Source organism: Lolium perenne, chromosome 1, assembly GCF_019359855.2.
Source record: "Lolium perenne isolate Kyuss_39 chromosome 1, Kyuss_2.0, whole genome shotgun sequence".
Taxonomy (NCBI): domain Eukaryota; kingdom Viridiplantae; phylum Streptophyta; class Magnoliopsida; order Poales; family Poaceae; genus Lolium; species Lolium perenne.
In genome coordinates, this window is record NC_067244.2 from 48,580,510 (window position 1) to 48,599,298 (window position 18,789).

At 43.0% G+C, this 18,789-nt stretch overlaps 1 protein-coding gene across 8 annotated transcripts; it reads right to left on the reverse strand.

The window, feature by feature from the left end:
* Positions 1-7,871: 7,871 nt before the first annotated feature.
* Positions 7,872-12,602, reverse strand: LOC127349118 (uncharacterized). Of its 8 annotated transcripts, none has more exons than XR_007880140.2 (4): positions 12,062-12,602; positions 11,868-11,966; positions 11,696-11,764; positions 7,872-11,573 (listed from the first exon to the last, which is right to left on the reverse strand). XR_007880140.2 is itself a non-coding variant. In XM_071826977.1 (4 exons), exons 2-4 carry the CDS (start codon positions 12,269-12,271, stop codon positions 11,604-11,606), a joined length of 474 nt encoding a protein of 157 aa, XP_071683078.1. In that variant the 5' UTR covers positions 12,272-12,287; positions 12,430-12,602; the 3' UTR covers positions 7,872-11,603. The 8 variants fall into 8 exon arrangements, 3 of the variants coding, with proteins under 3 accessions (XP_071683078.1, XP_051230875.1, XP_051230868.1); XR_007880139.2 differs by having other exon boundaries at positions 7,872-11,162; positions 11,260-11,764; XR_007880138.2 differs by having other exon boundaries at positions 7,872-10,029; positions 10,724-11,764.
* Positions 12,603-18,789: the final 6,187 nt, after the last annotated feature.

Sequence of the window (18,789 nt, forward strand, 5' to 3'; positions counted from 1 at the left end):
ATCGGCGCCATGGCCGCCGCCTCCCCGCACCACTGCATCAGGGAAGACCTGGCGGACTACCGCCGCCCGCCGGTCCACAACCGAGGAGAGTCCGCTGCCGCCGCCACGCTGATGTCTACTTCCCCCTCCTTTTCCTGTAGACAGTGTTGGGCCTCCAAGAGCAGAGGTTTGTAGAACAGCAGCAAGTTTTCCCTTAAGTGGATCACCCAAGGTTTATCGAACTCAGGGAGGAAGAGGTCAAAGATATCCCTCTCATGCAACCCTGCAACCACAAAGCAAGAAGTCTCTTGTGTCCCCAACACACCTAATAGGTGCACTAGTTCGGCGAAGAGATAGTGAAATACAGGTGGTATGAATATATATGAGCAGTAGCAACGGTGCCAGAAAATAGCTTGCTGGCGTGTAGTTGATGGTGGTGGTATTGCAGCAGTAGTAACACAGTAAAACAGTAAACAAGCAACGATAGCAGTATTTAGGAACAAGGCCTAGGGATTAGACTTTCACTAGTGGACACTCTCAACATTGATCACATAACAGAATAGATAAATGCATACTCTACACTTTTGTTGGATGATGAACACATTGCGTAGGATTACACGAACCCTCAATGCCGGAGTTAACAAGCTCCACAATTCAATGTTCATATTTAAGTAACCTTAGAGTGCAAGATAGATCAATTCGATTAAACCAAGTACTAACATAGCATGCACACTGTCACCTTCATGCATATGTAGGAGGAATAGTACACATCAATACTATCATAGCAATAGTTAACTTCATATTCTACAAGAGATCATGATCATAGCATAAACCAAGTACTAACACGGATGCACACACTGTCACCATTACACCGTGTAGGAGGAATAAAACTACTTTAATAACATTGCTAGAGTAGCACATAGATAAATTGTGATACAAAACACATTGCAATCATAAAGAGATATAAATAAGCACTTCACTATGCCATTCATAACAGTGAATAAGTATTCTGTGAAATATAGCCTAAGAGACCCACACGGTGCACACACTGTCACCTTTACACACGTGGGACAAGGAGTCTCCGGAGATCACATAAGTAAAATTCACTTGACTAGCATAACGACATCTAGATTACAAGCATCATCATATGAATCTCAATCATGTAAGGCAGCTCATGAGATTATTGTATTGAAGCACATAGGAGAGAGATGAACCACATAGCTACCGGTACAGCCCCGAGCCTCGATGGAGAACTACTCCCTCCTCATGGGAGCAGTAGCGGTGATGAAGATGGCGGTGGAGATGGCAGCGGTGTCGATGGAGAAGCCTTCCGGGGGCACTTCCCCGTCCCGGCGGCGTGCCGGAACAGAGACTCCTGTCCCCCAGATCTTGGCTTCGCGATGGCGGCGGCTCTGGAAGGTTTCTGTGGGTTTCGTCCAACGTATCAGGGTTTTCGCGAAGGAGGCTTTAAATAGGCGAAGAGGCGGCCTCGGAGGGGGCCTGGGGCCACCACACCATAGGGCGGCGCGGCCCCCCCTCTGGCCGCGCCAGGGTGTGGTGTGGGGCCCCCAGGGCTTCCCTCTGGCGGCTCTCGGGTGTTCTGGATGGTTCCGGGAGAAATAGGAACCTGGGCGTTGATTTCGTCCGATTCCGAGAATATTTCGTTACTAGGATTTCTGAAACCAAAAACAGCAGAAAACGAGAACGGCACTTCGGCATCTTGTTAATAGGTTAGTTCCAGAAAATGCACGAATATGACATAAAGTGTGCATAAAACATGTAGATAACATCAATAATGTGGCATGGAACATAAGAAATTATCGATACGTCGGAGACGTATCAGCATACCCAAGGTTAGATCAGCTCGTCCCGAGCGTGTAAAACGATAACACGTATAATTTGGAGTGACATGCCATCATAACCTTGATCATACTATTTGTAAAGCATATGTAGTGAATGCAGCGATCAAAACAATGTATATGACATGAGTAAACAAGTGAATCATATAGCAAAGACTTTTCATGAATAGCACTTCAAGACAAGTATCAATAAGTCTTGCATAAGAGTTAACTCATAAACCAATAATTCAAAGTAAAAGCATTGAAGCAACACAAAGGAAGATTAAGTTTCAGCGGTTGCTTTCAACTTGTAACATGTATATCTCATGGATATTGTCAACATAGAGTAATATAATAAGTGCAATATGCAAGTATGTAGGAATCAATGCACAGTTCACACAAGTGTTTGCTTCTTGAGGTGGAGAGAAATAGGTGAACTGACTCAATATTGAAAGTAAAAGAATTGTCCTCCATAGAGGAAAATCATCGATTGCTATATTTGTGCTAGAGCTTTGATTTTGAAAACATGAAACAATTTTGTCAACGGTAGTAATAAAGCATATGTATCATGTAAATTATATCTTACAAGTTGCAAGCCTCATGCATAGTATACTAATAGTGCCCGCACCTTGTCCTAATTAGCTTGGACTACCGGATCATCACAATGCACATGTTTTAACCAAGTGTCACAAAGGGGTACCTCTATGCCGCCTGTACAAAGGTCTAAGGAGAAAGCTCGCATTGGATTTCTCGCTATTGATTATTCTCAACTTAGACTTCTCGCTATTGATTATTCTCAACTTAGACATCCATACCGGGACAACATAGACAACAGATAATGGACTCCTCTTTTATGCATAAGCATGTAACAACAATTAATAATTTTCTCATATGAGATTGAGGATATATGTCCAAAACTGAAACTTCCACCATGGATCATGGCTTTAGTTAGCGGCCCAATGTTCTTCTCTAACAATATGCATGCTTAACCATAAGGTGGTAGATCGCTCTTACTTCAGACAAGACGAACATGCATAGCAACTCACATGAAATTCAACAAAGAGTAGTTGATGGCATCCCCAGTAAACATGGTTATCGCACAACAAGCAACTTAATAAGAGATAAAGTGCATAATTACATATTCAATACCACAATAGTTTTCAAGCTATTTGTCCCATGAGCTATATATTGCAAAGGTGAATGATGGAATTTTAAAGGTAGCACTCAAGCAATTTACTTTGGAATGGCGGAAAATACCATGTAGTAGGTAGGTATGGTGGACACAAATGGCATAGTGGTTGGCTCAAGTATTTTGGATGCATGAGAAGTATTCCCTCTCGATACAAGGTTTAGGCTAGCAAGGCTTATTTGAAACAAACACAAGGATGAACCGGTGCAGCAAAACTCACATAAAAGACATATTGAAAACATTATAAGACTCTACACCGTCTTCCTTGTTGTTCAAACTCAATACTAGAAATTATCTAGACCTTAGAGAAACCAAATATGCAAACCAAATTTTAGCATGCTCTATGTATTTCTTCATTAATGGGTGCAAAGCATATGATGCAAGAGCTTAAACATGAGCACAACAATTGCCAAGTATCACATTACCCAAGACATCATAGCAAATTACTACATGTATCATTTTCCAATTCCAACCATATAACAATTTAACGAAGAAGAAACTTCGCCATGAATACTAAAAGCTAAGAACACATGTGTTCATATGCAACAGCGGAGCGTGTCTCTCTCCCACACAAGCATGATGTAATCCAATTTATTCAAACACAAACAAAAATAAAAGCATACAGACGCTCCAAGTAAAGCACATAAGATGTGACCGAATAAAAATATAGTTTCAAGAGAAGGAACCTGATAATTTGTCGATGAAGAAGGGGATGCCTTGGGCATCCCCAAGCTTAGACGCTTGAGTCTTCTTGATATATGCAGGGGTGAACCACCGGGGCATCCCCAAGCTTAGACTTTTCACTCTTCTTGATCATAGTATATCATCCTCCTCTCTTGACCCTTGAAAACTTCCTTCACACCAAACTTCTCATAAACTTCATTAGAGGGGTTAGTACATAATCAAAAACTCACATGTTCAGAGGTGACACAATCATTCTTAACACTTCTGGACATTGCTCAAAGCTACTGGAAGGTAATGGAACAAAGAAATCCACCCAACACAGCGAAAGAAGCAATGCGAAATAAAAGGCAGAATCTGTCAAAACAGAACAGTCCGTAAAGATGAATTTTTAATAAATACTTCCGTTGCTCAGATCAGAAAACTCAAAACTAATGAAAGTTGCGTACATATCTGAGGAACACGCACGTAAATTGGCATATTTTTCTGATTTTTATACAGAGAAAACAGCCCAGATTCGTGACAGATAGAAATCTGTTTCTGCGCAGAAATCCAAATCTAGTATCAACCTTCGATTAGAGGCTTCACTTGGCACAACAAAACACAAAACTAAGATAAGGAGAGGTTGCTACAGTAGTAAACAACTTCCAAGACACAAATATAAAACAAAGTACTGTAGTAAAATAACACATGGGTTATCTCCCAAGAAGTTCTTTTCTTTATAGCCATTAAGATGGGCTCAGCAGTTTTAATGATGCACTCGCAAGAAATAGTATTTGAAGCAAAAGAGAGCATCAAGAGGCAAATACAAAACACTTTTAAGTCTAACATGCTTCCTATGAAGAGGAATCTTGTACACAAATAAATTCATGAAGAGCAAAATGACAAGATTAGGAAGATAAAACAAGTATAGCTTCAAAAATTTAAGCACATAGAGAGGCATTTTAGTAACATGAAAATTTCTACAACCATATTTTCCTCTCTCATAATAACTTTCAGTAGCAACATGAGCAAACTCAACAATATAACCATCACATAAAGCATTCTTATCATGAGTCTCATGCATAAAATTATTACTCTCCACATAGGCATAATCAATTTTATTAGTAATAGTGGGAGCAAATTCAACAAAGTAGCTATCATTATTATTCTCATCAAGTGTAGGAGGCATAGTATAATCACAACAAAATTTACTCTCCATAGTAGGTGGCACAAGACCTCTATCATTATAATCATCATAAATAGGAGGCGAAGTATCATCAAAGAAAATTTTCTCCTCAATGCTTGGGGGACTAAAAAGATCATGAAAACCAGCTTCCCCAAGCTTAGAACTTTCTATATCATTATCAACAATGGTGTTCAAAGCGTTCATACTAATATTACTACCAGCATGCAAATAAGATTCCATAGGTTTTTTAATTTTCGCATCAAACAATCCATGTTTTAAATCAGGAAATAGCATAAGAAGCTCATTCTTGTCCATTATGCCAAACTAGTGTAAACAAGAAACAAAAAGATGCAATTGCAGGATCTAAAGGAAATAGCTTCGAGTACTTACAATGCGCCGGAAAATAGCTTAGTAGCCGAGATCCGGAGTGTGAGTACCTTTTACCTTTCCTCCCCGGCAACGGCGCCAGAAAATAGCTTGATGTCTACTTCCCCCTCCTTTTCCTGTAGACAGTGTTGGGCCTCCAAGAGCAGAGGTTTGTAGAACAGCAGCAAGTTTTCCCTTAAGTGGATCACACAAGGTTTATCGAACTCAGGGAGGAAGAGGTCAAAGATATCCCTCTCATGCAACCCTGCAACCACAAAGCAAGAAGTCTCTTGTGTCCCCAACACACCTAATAGGTGCACTAGTTCGGCGAAGAGATAGTGAAATACAGGTGGTATGAATATATATGAGCAGTAGCAACGGTGCCAGAAAATAGCTTGCTGGCGTGTAGTTGATGGTGGTGGTATTGCAGCAGTAGTAACGCAGTAAAACAGTAAACAAGCAACGATAGCAGTATTTAGGAACAAGGCCTAGGGATTAGACTTTCACTAGTGGACACTCTCAACATTGATCACATAACAGAATAGATAAATGCATACTCTACACTTTTGTTGGATGATGAACACATTGCGTAGGATTACACGAACCCTCAATGCCGGAGTTAACAAGCTCCACAATTCAATGTTCATATTTAAGTAACCTTAGAGTGCAAGATAGATCAATTCGACTAAACCAAGTACTAACATAGCATGCACACTGTCACCTTCATGCATATGTAGGAGGAGTAGTACACATCAATACTATCATAGCAATAGTTAACTTCATATTCTACAAGAGATCATGATCATAGCATAAACCAAGTACTAACACGGATGCACACACTGTCACCATTACACCGTGTAGGAGGAATAAAACTACTTTAATAACATTGCTAGAGTAGCACATAGATAAATTGTGATACAAAACACATTGCAATCATAAAGAGATATAAATAAGCACTTCACTATGCCATTCATAACAGTGAATAAGTATTCTGTGAAATATAGCCTAAGAGACCCACACGGTGCACACACTGTCACCTTTACACACGTGGGACAAGGAGTCTCCGGAGATCACATAAGTAAAATTCACTTGACTAGCATAACGACATCTAGATTACAAGCATCATCATATGAATCTCAATCATGTAAGGCAGCTCATGAGATTATTGTATTGAAGCACATAGGAGAGAGATGAACCACATAGCTACCGGTACAGCCCCGAGCCTCGATGGAGAACTACTCCCTCCTCATGGGAGCAGCAGCGGTGATGAAGATGGCGGTGGAGATGGCAGCGGTGTCGATGGAGAAGCCTTCCGGGGGCACTTCCCCGTCCCGGCGGCGTGCCGGAACAGAGACTCTTGTCCCCCAGATCTTGGCTTCGCGATGGCGGCGGCTCTGGAAGGTTTCTGTGGGTTTCGTCCAACGTATCAGGGTTTTCGCGACGGAGGCTTTAAATAGGCGAAGAGGCGGCCTCGGAGGGGGCCTGGGGCCACCAGCGGCCCCTCCCTCTGGCCGCGCCAGGGTGTGGTGTGGGGCCCCCAGGGCTTCCCTCTGGCGGCTCTCGGGTGTTCTGGATGGTTCCGGGAGAAATAGGAACCTGGGCGTTGATTTCGTCCGATTCCGAGAATATTTCGTTACTAGGATTTCTGAAACCAAAAACAGCAGAAAACAGGAACTGGCACTTCGGCATCTTGTTAATAGGTTAGTTCCAGAAAATGCACGAATATGACATAAAGTGTGCATAAAACATGTAGATAACATCAATAATGTGGCATGGAACATAAGAAATTATCGATACGTCGGAGACGTATCACACGCCACCAAGGCTTTGCCTGGCAGCGCCTTGGGCGACGACGGCGGCGGGGGAGGAGGGCACCGAGGGGAGACGAGGAGGAGTGCCGGTGGCCGTCCTGGCGCGGCTCGGCGCTGCCGCGCGGGGGCGAGAGGGTTTAGTACAGTGCAAGGGTACATGAAAAAGCCACTGGCCCATAATTATTTGTGCTGCACTGAACTCAGAATATTTAGAAAAAGGCTAATTATTGTTCATGTCTTGAGTATTCATTAGTACACTGCAAAGGTACATGAAAAAGCCAATGCAGCAAATTATATTCATACTTCCATTGTAAGAAGTGCGTACCAGCTTTGTGTTTCTTACTATGAAACTGCATACATTGATGTGATCCCAAGATAGATAATAAATATTTGGCTGAAATTTAGTATCAAGATTAATGCAGCTTTAGAATGGTTGAAGATTGGTTCATTCATCAGTAATAACATTTTCTAGATGGCTTACCAAAGGTATGTCCGTATGTGCATAAGAGTGCTTATACTTATATAGATCAATTGATGGTGAGGGATTCAATATCATGGGTACATGAAGTTACAAGTCGATCTACCCCTTTTTCCTTTGATAATATTGCATATAGTACACGTTATGTAGAGCTGCAATAGTACAAGTACAAGCATGATATGGACTAGTGGTTGGGGCGCCCCATGGGGCGCCTCCTCACCGGTCCTGTGCAGCCTAATCTCAGCATCTCCTTATTATTAAGGTTTGTTTTCAGCCGACTATACAGAACTCCCGTGAGGCAAGTTTAATATACAGCTAAAATAAGCACAGGACTTGCTGCCAATTCACAATTGTTGAAGGGTAAACATCCATAACACAAAACTCCATTAAAGAAAATCGTATAGATTAGGCTACGTAAAGTGCCAATGCAGTACATAGTTGAGAGACTATAACAAATGAAAGACATTATGAAAATAAGACACGCGGATTGGAGACTTGATCTGCAACCCTGTAAAAGGCTGTCCTGTTGCTGCATAAAATGAGTTGGGGATTAGCCTGATGATCAGCATTGGGATGCAACTTCTCAAACATCGAAAGCCATTTGTCTGCAAATCCATATCATCTGAATGGGTGATAAGGAGTCTTGGCCTAGTAATCACCTGAACAATGAACACGAGGAAAGAGTGAAATTATTTTGTTTCCACATCATACAAGGAAATAACTGCAAGATGTTGTGTAGATTCAGTGGCATGCCTCTCAAAAATAGACTGAACCGTTAAGATGTGGCAGCATAATCGAGTTTGGAGCTCCCGTCATCATGAACCAAAATTAACAGCCAAACATGGCCCAGTCTCATCAGTATTATCACTGAAAATGATTATTAGCCAGTAGATCATGTGTGCTGAACCTCTCTGATGAAGCATTCAAATTAATAATCAACTATTCCATCGGTACATCACTAAAAACAATGATTAACCAGTAAATGGAGGTGTCTTAGAGACGGTCACCACAGGACCATCAATGTAAACATCAGTACATGGAGTAGAGGTATAGCACGGCTAGCAGAACACAAAGACCAGAAAGATAGAGCAACCAACAAGTATGTTTAGCTAGGCATGTCTAATTCTCCGGTCCTTCTAATTGAAGGAAAATCTATGTGTAACAGATAAAGAACAGAGGGGGCAGATATCATAGGCTGACTATAAAGAGAGGAAAAGGTGGAAAAATAGGAATATAATAGCAATATTCCAAGTACTAAGCTATAAACGAACCTGATTCAGTTTGACAGATGTAGTAATAGGCATGAATAATGCAATAGTGCATTAGCTAGCTTCAATTGATAATTTTCTCAAAGCAGTCATTGTGTGAATGCATAAATAAATAACCTGATATTAATCTGGTGCCTACTTTCCAGGGAAGCAAGAAAGGAAATACTCCCTCCGTTTCATGAAACATGTCGGAAGTTTGTTAGAATTTGGATGTATCTAAATAATATTTGGTGTCTAGATACATCTAAATTTAGACAAATCTCAGACAAGTTTCATTAGACGGAGGGAGTACTTGATATGATACGAGAGAAAGATCAGAAAGTAAATCCTGAAGAAAACGCTAACCACACTTCAGATGCGTTATAGACTGCAAGAAGAAGGCAGTAACTATTAATCCTTCCACCAAAACAAAATATAAATTTCCAGTCAGACGCATGTGAATACCTAGAGAGGTAAGCTGAATTCCTTTAACTATCTAGCAGTAGAAAACTATCTTTGAGCATTAAAAAATTCTCAGGCCATGAATGACACTTTAACATAGACCTCCACAGTTTGTGCTACAGACCTAAGTACATCCAGATACTAAGCATAAGATTATGAACTGTTATTCAGACACATGTGAATACCTAAAGCGATGAAACAAATTTCTTCATCTACCTAAAAGTGGTACACATACCAGTCACGCTACCGAATAAATAAGAGGTAGAGCTGAACAATTAATAAACAAAGAGGAAGCTCCCAATGTCTTAAACACAAGGGAAAGAACCTACGCCAATGAACTAATAACATGCCTACAAATTAATAACCATGAAGAAATTTATCACATGAGAATGCAGGATAGAAAGCCTAGTGGGAGTAAGACTGAACATAACAAATACTCGTCAATTGCAGAAAACCTGCAGGCGCATAACATTTGTGGTAACAAACCAAGAAGAGAGAAAATATAATGAGAAAATCAAATGCACCCCATCATCAAATCAGAGAGGAGAATTTACATAGAGAATAAATATAAGGCTCACGGAGTTACATGTATATAAGAATAGAATCTTACCATCGGCTAAAAAACCATAGTAGGAAGCCGTCATATTGAAAAACAAGCACAACATGAACAGAATCTCAGCAGGACCTTTGTAAATAAAGGACAAGCTACCCAACAAATATACGTGATTGTAGCTTAAGGTTGTTGGGTGACAGCTTCTTCAGCATCATAAGGTGTATTGACCACAATTTCTTTAAGAATTTAACACATTTCTGGGAGTGCAAAATGTTAACTTGTAAGTTAAGAGCTTAACGCTGAACCTACAGAGTACAGCTGGCATGATCATGTAGTGTTGTACAGAAAGACACATATAATACCGCAATAAAATCCCTCTTTGTGCACTCAACTTTTCAGTCATGCATTTCGAAAGTAAGTTGTAGCAAGTTTGATGCTAAATGATAAGGGAGCAGATAGAACCTAGGACTGCAGGTAGGATCTGTTTCATAAGTGAAAGGATGATGAAATAAGCACTAACATAACCCAACCTATTGATTAATAACCAGCCATGTGATCTAAATATATTCAAATGGTATAATTAATTCTGAAGAAGTTAGCACTTGAAATACAACACCATGAATTCATGTAGGCTTAATTCTATTTGCAAACAGTTAAGGACAAATAGTGGTTGCTTCCGTGGAATATTATTTTTGGCAGAGTGGTCTGATGTAGACTTGATTTTATTAGCAAATGGTAAAGGGAAAACAGTGGTTTCTTCAACTAAATATTTTTTTTTTCATAGTGGTCCAATGTAGACAAAATATAATAGCTAAAACTCAACTATCACTTGGCATGGACACAGATATGCAACTATAAATACAGTAGGTATAAAATTTAAAGATGATAGAAAAACTACAATAATGTTGGCCTGTTACAACTCTGAGAGTAGGATAGGCTAAACTGTATTACCTTTAATTAGGTCTTGACATATATCAACGATTCTTAAAAGAAAACTTATACCAGAATGGGCACCAGCAAATACTCGAAAAGTGAAGGGTTGTTGATGCGAGAGATATTTTATAGACTGCTATGTTTAGCATCCTTCAGTATAGCAAGGAAAAAACAAGACTCTTCATACTCGAGGAGATTATATGCAGTCTGCAAACAAGGAATAAGTTTCATAATAGTGAGAACTATGCAGTATTTGAAGAAAAAGATTTTGTGGTTTTAAGAACAGACAAACATGCATTAATGTGGCTAACACCAAGAAAAAAGACATTTGGAAAATGACTTCAGTGGGTAGTCCAACATGCTGATTTTGCAAACCCATGTTCAGCAAGCTCGCATAACACCTCCAAAAGCTCTATGCAGTACCAAAGCATATTTCCTGGAATATTATTGTCCAGGTCTGGAAATACTTAAGGAAGATTTAGAAAAAGTTAGAAGTGTGTGAAATACAAGGTGTTTACTATGACTAAGACAAGCTGACAGAATCTATAATTTACCATCTCTCTGGAACAATGTTTAAATGTAAATGTATCAACCAGGGTGGCCACTGCATGTTTAAAGAATGATAATTGCCCTTCTAAATTCTTCCAGTGACCTGCAGATGGCATGAAGAGGAAATTGATCCTACATGATCTAATGAACAATTGCATTACACGCTCAGGAATTCAGTTAGTTTAGCGCAACCTTATATATAAGTTGCAAGCCCAAGAATATATGGACATAAATAAAGAAAAGCTTCTTATTTGTACATGATTCTGAAACCCTTATGGTTAAGGTTTTCCATTACACTGGTCCAGCTAATTCTTGGGGTCTGCATTTGCAACCAAAGAGTAGTTAATCATTAGCGAAGAACAGAAACACCAGGCAAAGGTAACAAAAACTCACAATTAGTAAAATAAAATGTGTGGTTGTCAATATCATCATCCTCCTCACCGGACAACAACCTGTAAGTGCTTTGTTTCTTCATAAGCTTTGCTGCCTCCTTCCCTGTTTCTGGTAATCCTGTGAAAATGGATAGAACAGCAATTAGTCATAAGTAGACACAGCCACACAATTATTCTTAACACGCTAGGTTGCTCAACAAAGGAGTTGAATCAGCACCTACACTGATACTCCTGCCCTTGAGGGTGACCTTGACGTAGATGTCAGTGGCAAATCCGTGAGTCTCCATAGACCATACTGGACGAGCTTCACCATGAGATCGCTAGTAGAATAGCATTCCTTAGCTGAGCGCAGACGCGAGCCCAAAATAGAACCAGATAAAAAAAAAGACTGAACCTGAGCCTGCTTGTCACTCACCGTCACCAGAGGATCGGCACACCCAGATTTTCTTGAGTGGCCAAAATTGCGGACGGGTTGAGACAGCCAGGACGCGAAGGGAGCGGCGATGGCAGCAACACGTATGAGAATTGGAGGGGCTGAGGGTGAGGCGGAGGTAGTGGCAACTGTACGGTAGAACGCGGCGGCAGCTCTAGGGCACGACCTTTGCTCCCACTTTGATGTCTCCATTCCCCGGTATGCTAACCTGAAGAAAAAGGGATTAATGACCTGGCGGTCCTGCTCCTCGCCTCCCGCGAGCCAAGGTGGGCATGGTGGCGGAGGCGGCGCAGGGAAGGCAAGGGTGGAGGCGGAGGAAGCACATAAGAGATAGACACCAGGACCTCCACCTCCCAGACCTCCATGCATCTGCTCCCCTCCAACTGCTGCACCCCCGCTTGGCCCTCTGCCGCTGGAGATGGCCGGCGGCGGCCCGAATCAGAGGCGGTAGTTGGAGCTTGGAGGTGAGGAGGACGAGAGGAAGGGGAATAGGACACGGTTGGCACAGATAGGGTTTGCCTCCTTTTTCTCATCGGGGTCTTTATTTTCTCGCCTTGTGTCTTCGCTTTTCCTGGCCCACCTTCTGTCACGTGCTCCATGCTCGATTGCTCGGGCTCGGCTGCTGGGGCGGCGTCCGCATTCCCCGGCTCCTCCACCCAGCCGCCGATGGCTCCTCTGCAGGTCTGCTCCCGACCTCCCGCGTGGGGGCTTGGCTCCCCTCAAATTCTCAAAATCTGGCCACATACGTGAAGATGAATTGCCCCTATTCCTTGTCAATGTTAAAAATTGCTCATATTGTCTGTGTTGGTGTTAAAATGGCATTTGCGTTGATTCAATTGGTAGTTTGACACTTGTAAAAAGGAAGAGGAATTTTTCACTTATATGTTTCTATTATGTATAAAGGGAAGAGAAAATTTTCGCTTATATATTTCTATTGTGTATAAATGAAGAGGAATTTTCACTTATATGTTTCTATTGTGTAGAAATGAAGAGAAATTTTCACTTATATGTTTCTATTGTGTAGAAATGAAGAGGAAAGGCCAAATTGCGGCACTTTTGAAAAACATGAAGCAAAGAAGATTGCAGCTTCTTCAACGCCGTCGGTAATAGATGATGAACAAACCGAAGACGGCGGCCTTTTGTTGGCATGCCTTGTTCGGATAGCATATATATATCGAACAAGGTACATGCCAACCGTATTGTAACACCCCAACTTTTGTGACTTTGTTTAATTGTCCCGAGTACAAAAATCAGGGGAACAACAACTTTTTATAAGTGGTAATTAAGATAAATTGCTTTGATCTACTTGTAGATGAATGTCGGATGCCGGCGGTCTCGGCAGCCGGAGGGACATGAACGGGCTGCGCTGGCTGTCGGTGGATAGGGGTGGAGCTCGCCCAGTCCTTCCCGGAGGTGGAGTTCGCCTGACCTGCAGAAAAAATCGTGAGATGAGGCGGCACGAATTGAGGGATGGAAGGGAAGGCGAGGTGGAGGGCTACGGCACCGGTGCATGCCGGAGGATCCATAGGAAAGGCATCAGATTTACCTCGCCGCCGAGTGATTTGCTTGGTCGGCGACGCGCTAGGTCTAGCACTCGGGGTGGGGAACAGAAGGTCGTGGTCAGGGTGAGAAAGAGACGCTCGTCTGGCGTCAATACCCAACGATGTCCAGATCTAGGGCTGGACATTTGGGATGTGCTCGCGGTAGTTGAATCGTCCCGAACGTATATTCAACCTGAATACCTAGCCTGGATACCTAACACATCCAAACGCCTCAATTTAAGGTATTCGGGCCGTGAATGCCTCAATAACCAATACCAAGTCTCAATAGAAACATCCGTAGTACACGTTATGTAGAGCTGCAAGAGTACATGTACAAGCATGATATAAATCGCTACTCAGCAATATTGTAACACCCCAACCGTATTGTAACACCCCAACTTTTGTGACCTTTTCGGGGTGAGAAAGAGATGCTCGTTTGTTGTCAATACCTAGCGATGTCCAGGTCCGGGCCTGGACATTCGGGATGTGCTTGCGGTAGTTGAATCGGCCCGAACGAATATTCAGCCCGCCCGAATACCTAGCGCATCCAAACACGTCAATTTAAGGTATTCGGCTGTGAATGCCTCAATATCCAATACCAAGCCTTAATACAAACATCCGTAGTACAGGATATGTAGAGCTGCAAGATTACATGTACAAGCATGATATGAATAGCTGCTCAGCAGGCTAAGCATGTGGACTTTAAGAGAGTGTCGGTTTCAAACCTGGCTAATATCAATGGTACCCCCACCTCAATTTAAAACGGTACTCCAAGCCATCCAGCCTCTCTATATAAAAGTGCTTGCATATGCCCCTCGCTCATATCAAGGAGAAAATGAGGAGGAAACAAGCAAAATCTAGAAGTTCCAGTAGAAAAGATAGGGGTATATTAGCTGAAGTTGACATGTTCCAATTACATGGCACACAAGTTCATACAGAAAAAGAAATACGTGGAATGGATATAGAATGATTCCATGGGGATGGTAGGTGTCAGGAATTCATAGGCACTGTTTATGTGATTTGTTCCAACTGGTTTTTAACTTGGCAGGTGCCTAAAGAAGCGGGGTTTCCGAGGTTCCTGTCTTTACAGTCTGACTATGTTATCTGCATGCCGCTGGCCAGATTTCTCCCCGTAGATTTTCTCCGTGCTCGAGTTGTGCATTTTACCTTGGACAAACTGCAGACGAGATATGCTTATCTTCCTTTTCGTCAGCATGCATCTGTTCAGTCTTAGTGGCTACATCCAGTATATGTACAACTAGATGTTCTTACCGAAATACTGCTGCTAGTACTTAAGAAAACCCCCTTTATAGAAGAGAGATTTTTTCTTGTTCAGAAGAGATCATTGTAAGATAACCAAATAGAACAAAACAATGTTTCTGATCCCACACAGTATGGAAACGAAGAGATTTATGAACATCTTGTAACCTAGACCCAAAGATTACGGCACACTAAACGAAGGGGTGATATTAACCACACAGTACAACACGCCATGCCACGCGATCGAGCCACTGGACGGTCATAGAAAAGAGTTGTCTATTGTTGAAAACGAAAGCTACATCTCCTATCCCCATGCCAATGGCTTAGTGGAGATTTTAGATCATCATTTTTAGAATGAAAACCACACGACACAAAAAAATGCTAGCATTTTTTTTTATTTTGGTTGGTAATTTAAGTCTCCATAACATCTTGGTAGATCGGAATGGCTTGCCCATGAGAATGTGACGTGTGACTGTCTGGCAACCAAAGCGTCAGGGCGAGGCCGGCGACTTGACGAGAAGACGACGACCCCATCAATCACCGGCCGCCTCGGCACCTCTCCTTGCTGGCCCACCTTCCATCACGTGCTCCATGCTCGATTGCTCGGGCTCGGCTGCCGGGGCGGCGTCCGCATTCCCCGGCTCCTCCAGCCAGCCGCCGATGGCTCCTCTGCAGGTCTGCTCCCGACCTCCCGCGTGGGGGCTTGGCTCCCCTCAAATTCTCAAAATCTGGCCAGATACGTGAAGATGAATTGCCCCTATTCCTTATTAATGTTAAAAATTGCTCATATTGTCTGTGTTAGTGTTAAAATGGCATTTGCATTGATTCAATTGGTAGTTTGACACTTGTAAAAAGGAAGAGGAATTTTTCACTTAGAGGTCGTTTGGTATCCATCATTTGAGCCTGGAATCCTGGAATTCATTTTAAAATTCCATAGGTGGGCTGTTTGGTTGCCACAGAATTGGACCATCATTTCATTTAGAAAATCCAGCAAAATGATGCCATGTGTAATCACAATTCCGAACTGAAACCTGCCATTCACAATTCCTGTGGCAACCAAACAAATTCAATATTGAATTCTACTATCATTTACAATTCCTGTGGCAACCAAACAAGTGTCCATTTCTTGAATTACAATGTAAATGAAATGAATACATGTATTCATTTCAAAATGCTACAAATGAAATGAAAACCTGGCTTCCAAACGACTTCTTATATGTTTCTATTGTGTATAAAGGGAAGATAACATTTTCACTTATATTTTTTTATTGTGTATAAATGAAGATGAATTTTCACTTATATGTTTCTATTGTGTAGAAATGAAGAGGAATTTTTCACTTATATGTTTCTATTGTGTAGAAATGAAGAGGAAAGGCCAAATTGTGGCACTTCTGAAAAACATGATGCAAAGAAGATTGCAGCTTCTTCAACGCCGTCGATAATAGATGATGAACAAACCGAAGACGACAGCCTTTTGTTGGCATGCCTTGGTCGGAGAGCATATATATCGAACAAGGTACATGCCAACCGTATTGTAACACCCCAACTTTTACGACTTTGTTTAATTGTACCGAGTACAAAAATCAGGGGGAACAAAAACATTTTATAAGTGAATTAAGATGAATTGTTTTGATCTGCTTGTAGATGAATGCCGGATGCCGGCGGTCTTGGCAGCCGGAGGGATAGGAACGGGCTGACCCTACCTGCGCAGGGATGGAGCTCGCCCGGTCCTTCCCGGAGGTGGAGTTCGCCCGACCTGCAGAAAAAATCGCGAGATGAGGTGGCACAAATTGAGGGATGGAAGGGAAGGCGAGGTGGAGGGCTACGGCGTCGGTGCACGCCGGAGGATCCATAGGGGAGGCGTCGGATTTACCTCGCCACCGAGTGATTTGCTTGGTCGGTGACGCGCTAGGTCTAGGACTCGGGGTGGGGAACATAAGGTCGTGGTCAGGGTGAGAAAGAGACGCTCGTCTGGCGTCAATACCCAGCGATCTCCAGGTCTAGGGCTGGACATTCAGGATGTGCTCGCGGTAGTTGAATCGCCCGAACGAATATTCAGCCCACCCGAATACCTAGCACATCCAAACACCTCAATTTAAGGTATTCGGGCTGTGAATGCCTCAATATCCAATTCCAAGCCTTAATACAAACATCCGTAGTACACGTTATATAGAGCTGCAAGAGTATATGTACAAGCATGATATGAATCGCTACTCAGCAGGGCTAAGCATGTGGACTTTAAGAGAGTGGCGGTTTCAAACCTAGCTAAGATCAATGGTACCCAACCTCAATTTAAAACGGTACTCCAAGCCACCGAGACTCTATAAAAGTGCTTGCATATGTGCCTCGCTCATATCAAGGATAAAATGAGGAGAAACAAGCAAATGCTAGAAGTTCCAGTAGAAAAGATAAGGGGCATTAGCTGAAATTATTAATATGTTCTGGTTACATGGCACATAAGTTCATACAGAAAAAGAAATACGTGGGATGGATAGATAATGATTTCATGGGGATGGTAGGTGTCAGGAATCCGTAGGCACTATTTATGTGACTTGTTCCAAGATCAAATCAAATTTCTGGTGCCGAAAGAAGCAGGTTTACAGGGTTCATGGCTTAAACAAGGGTAGGGCTCTTGGGTATGACTATGTTAACTGCATGCCGTTGGCCAGGTTTTTCCTCGTGGGATTCTTCGTGCCACCGAATTGTGAATTTAATCTTAGATAGAATGCAAATGAGCTAGGCTTATCTTCCTCCTCATCGTGGTGCACCTGTTCAATCTTACTGGCCACATCGATCCAATACCTATAGATGTACATGTTCCTTCGAAATACTCCTGATGGTACTTGAGGACAGTCCTTGTATAAACTAGATAGTTTTTCTTGTTTAGAAGAGATCACTCTGAGATAATCACCAAATACTAGAACCGAACATCGGTTTTCATCCCACACAATATGGAAACGAAGAGACTTACGTGCATCCTGTAACCAAGGCCCAAAGATGTACGAGACACTACAAATAAGGTACTAGTAGTATTAAACACATACTACCTTCGTTCCGTAGTATGTGGCGTATAATTTTTTTCTGAAGGCAAACAAGGTAGAGTTTGATCAAGTTTACAGAAAAGTAATATGAGAATATATGTCATATGTATCAAATAACATTTATTTGACATGATAGACACCGATAGAAGAAATTTGTGTATCTTGAGCTTATGTAACTCCAACAGGCCTCCCAACACCCGTGACCCGCACCCCCCAACCCTAGCCTCCCGCACCCCGCCTCCCAACCCTCCCGCCGCCGCCGCCGCCGGGGCAAAGATCCCGGGGCGTGGCGGGGGCGGGGGCCTTCCCTCGTGACGCGTCGGGAACGGCGGCCAAGGAGTCTCTCACGCGGCGGCGGCCCTTTCGCCTCCCGGGGCGGCGGCAGTCGGACGAGGATGGAGGGGCGGCGGCGGTCCTCCCGGGGATGATCCAGCTGCGGCTGCGGCCTCCCCGCCTCCCATCGGTGGCATGCCGGTGGTGGTGGCTGGTGGAGGCGGACAACGCCTTTCCCTCCGCCTCTCGCCGGTGAGGGGCGATGATCTTGGGCTTCTCTCGCGGTACGAGGGCGCCCGGGGCAGCATCCTTGGGTTCGACGGTGGAGGTGACCCTCTTCTTCGCCGGAGAGGATCGGCCTGCGGTTGGTGGTGGTGGATCTGAACGCGGTGAGATGGAGGAGCTTGGAAGACAACGATGGTGTCGCCGGTGGAGGGTTGGAGTGGCCAGCCCAGGATTGTCGCCGACGTGGGGGTCCGACCTGAATAAAGGCGGCGGTCCTAGGGCCTCTCTTGCGTGAAGAGGAGGACCTACCGGAGGCATGGACTCGTGATCTGGCCGGAGTGTTGAGTTCCGGAAGGCTCCGCCGGCGAAT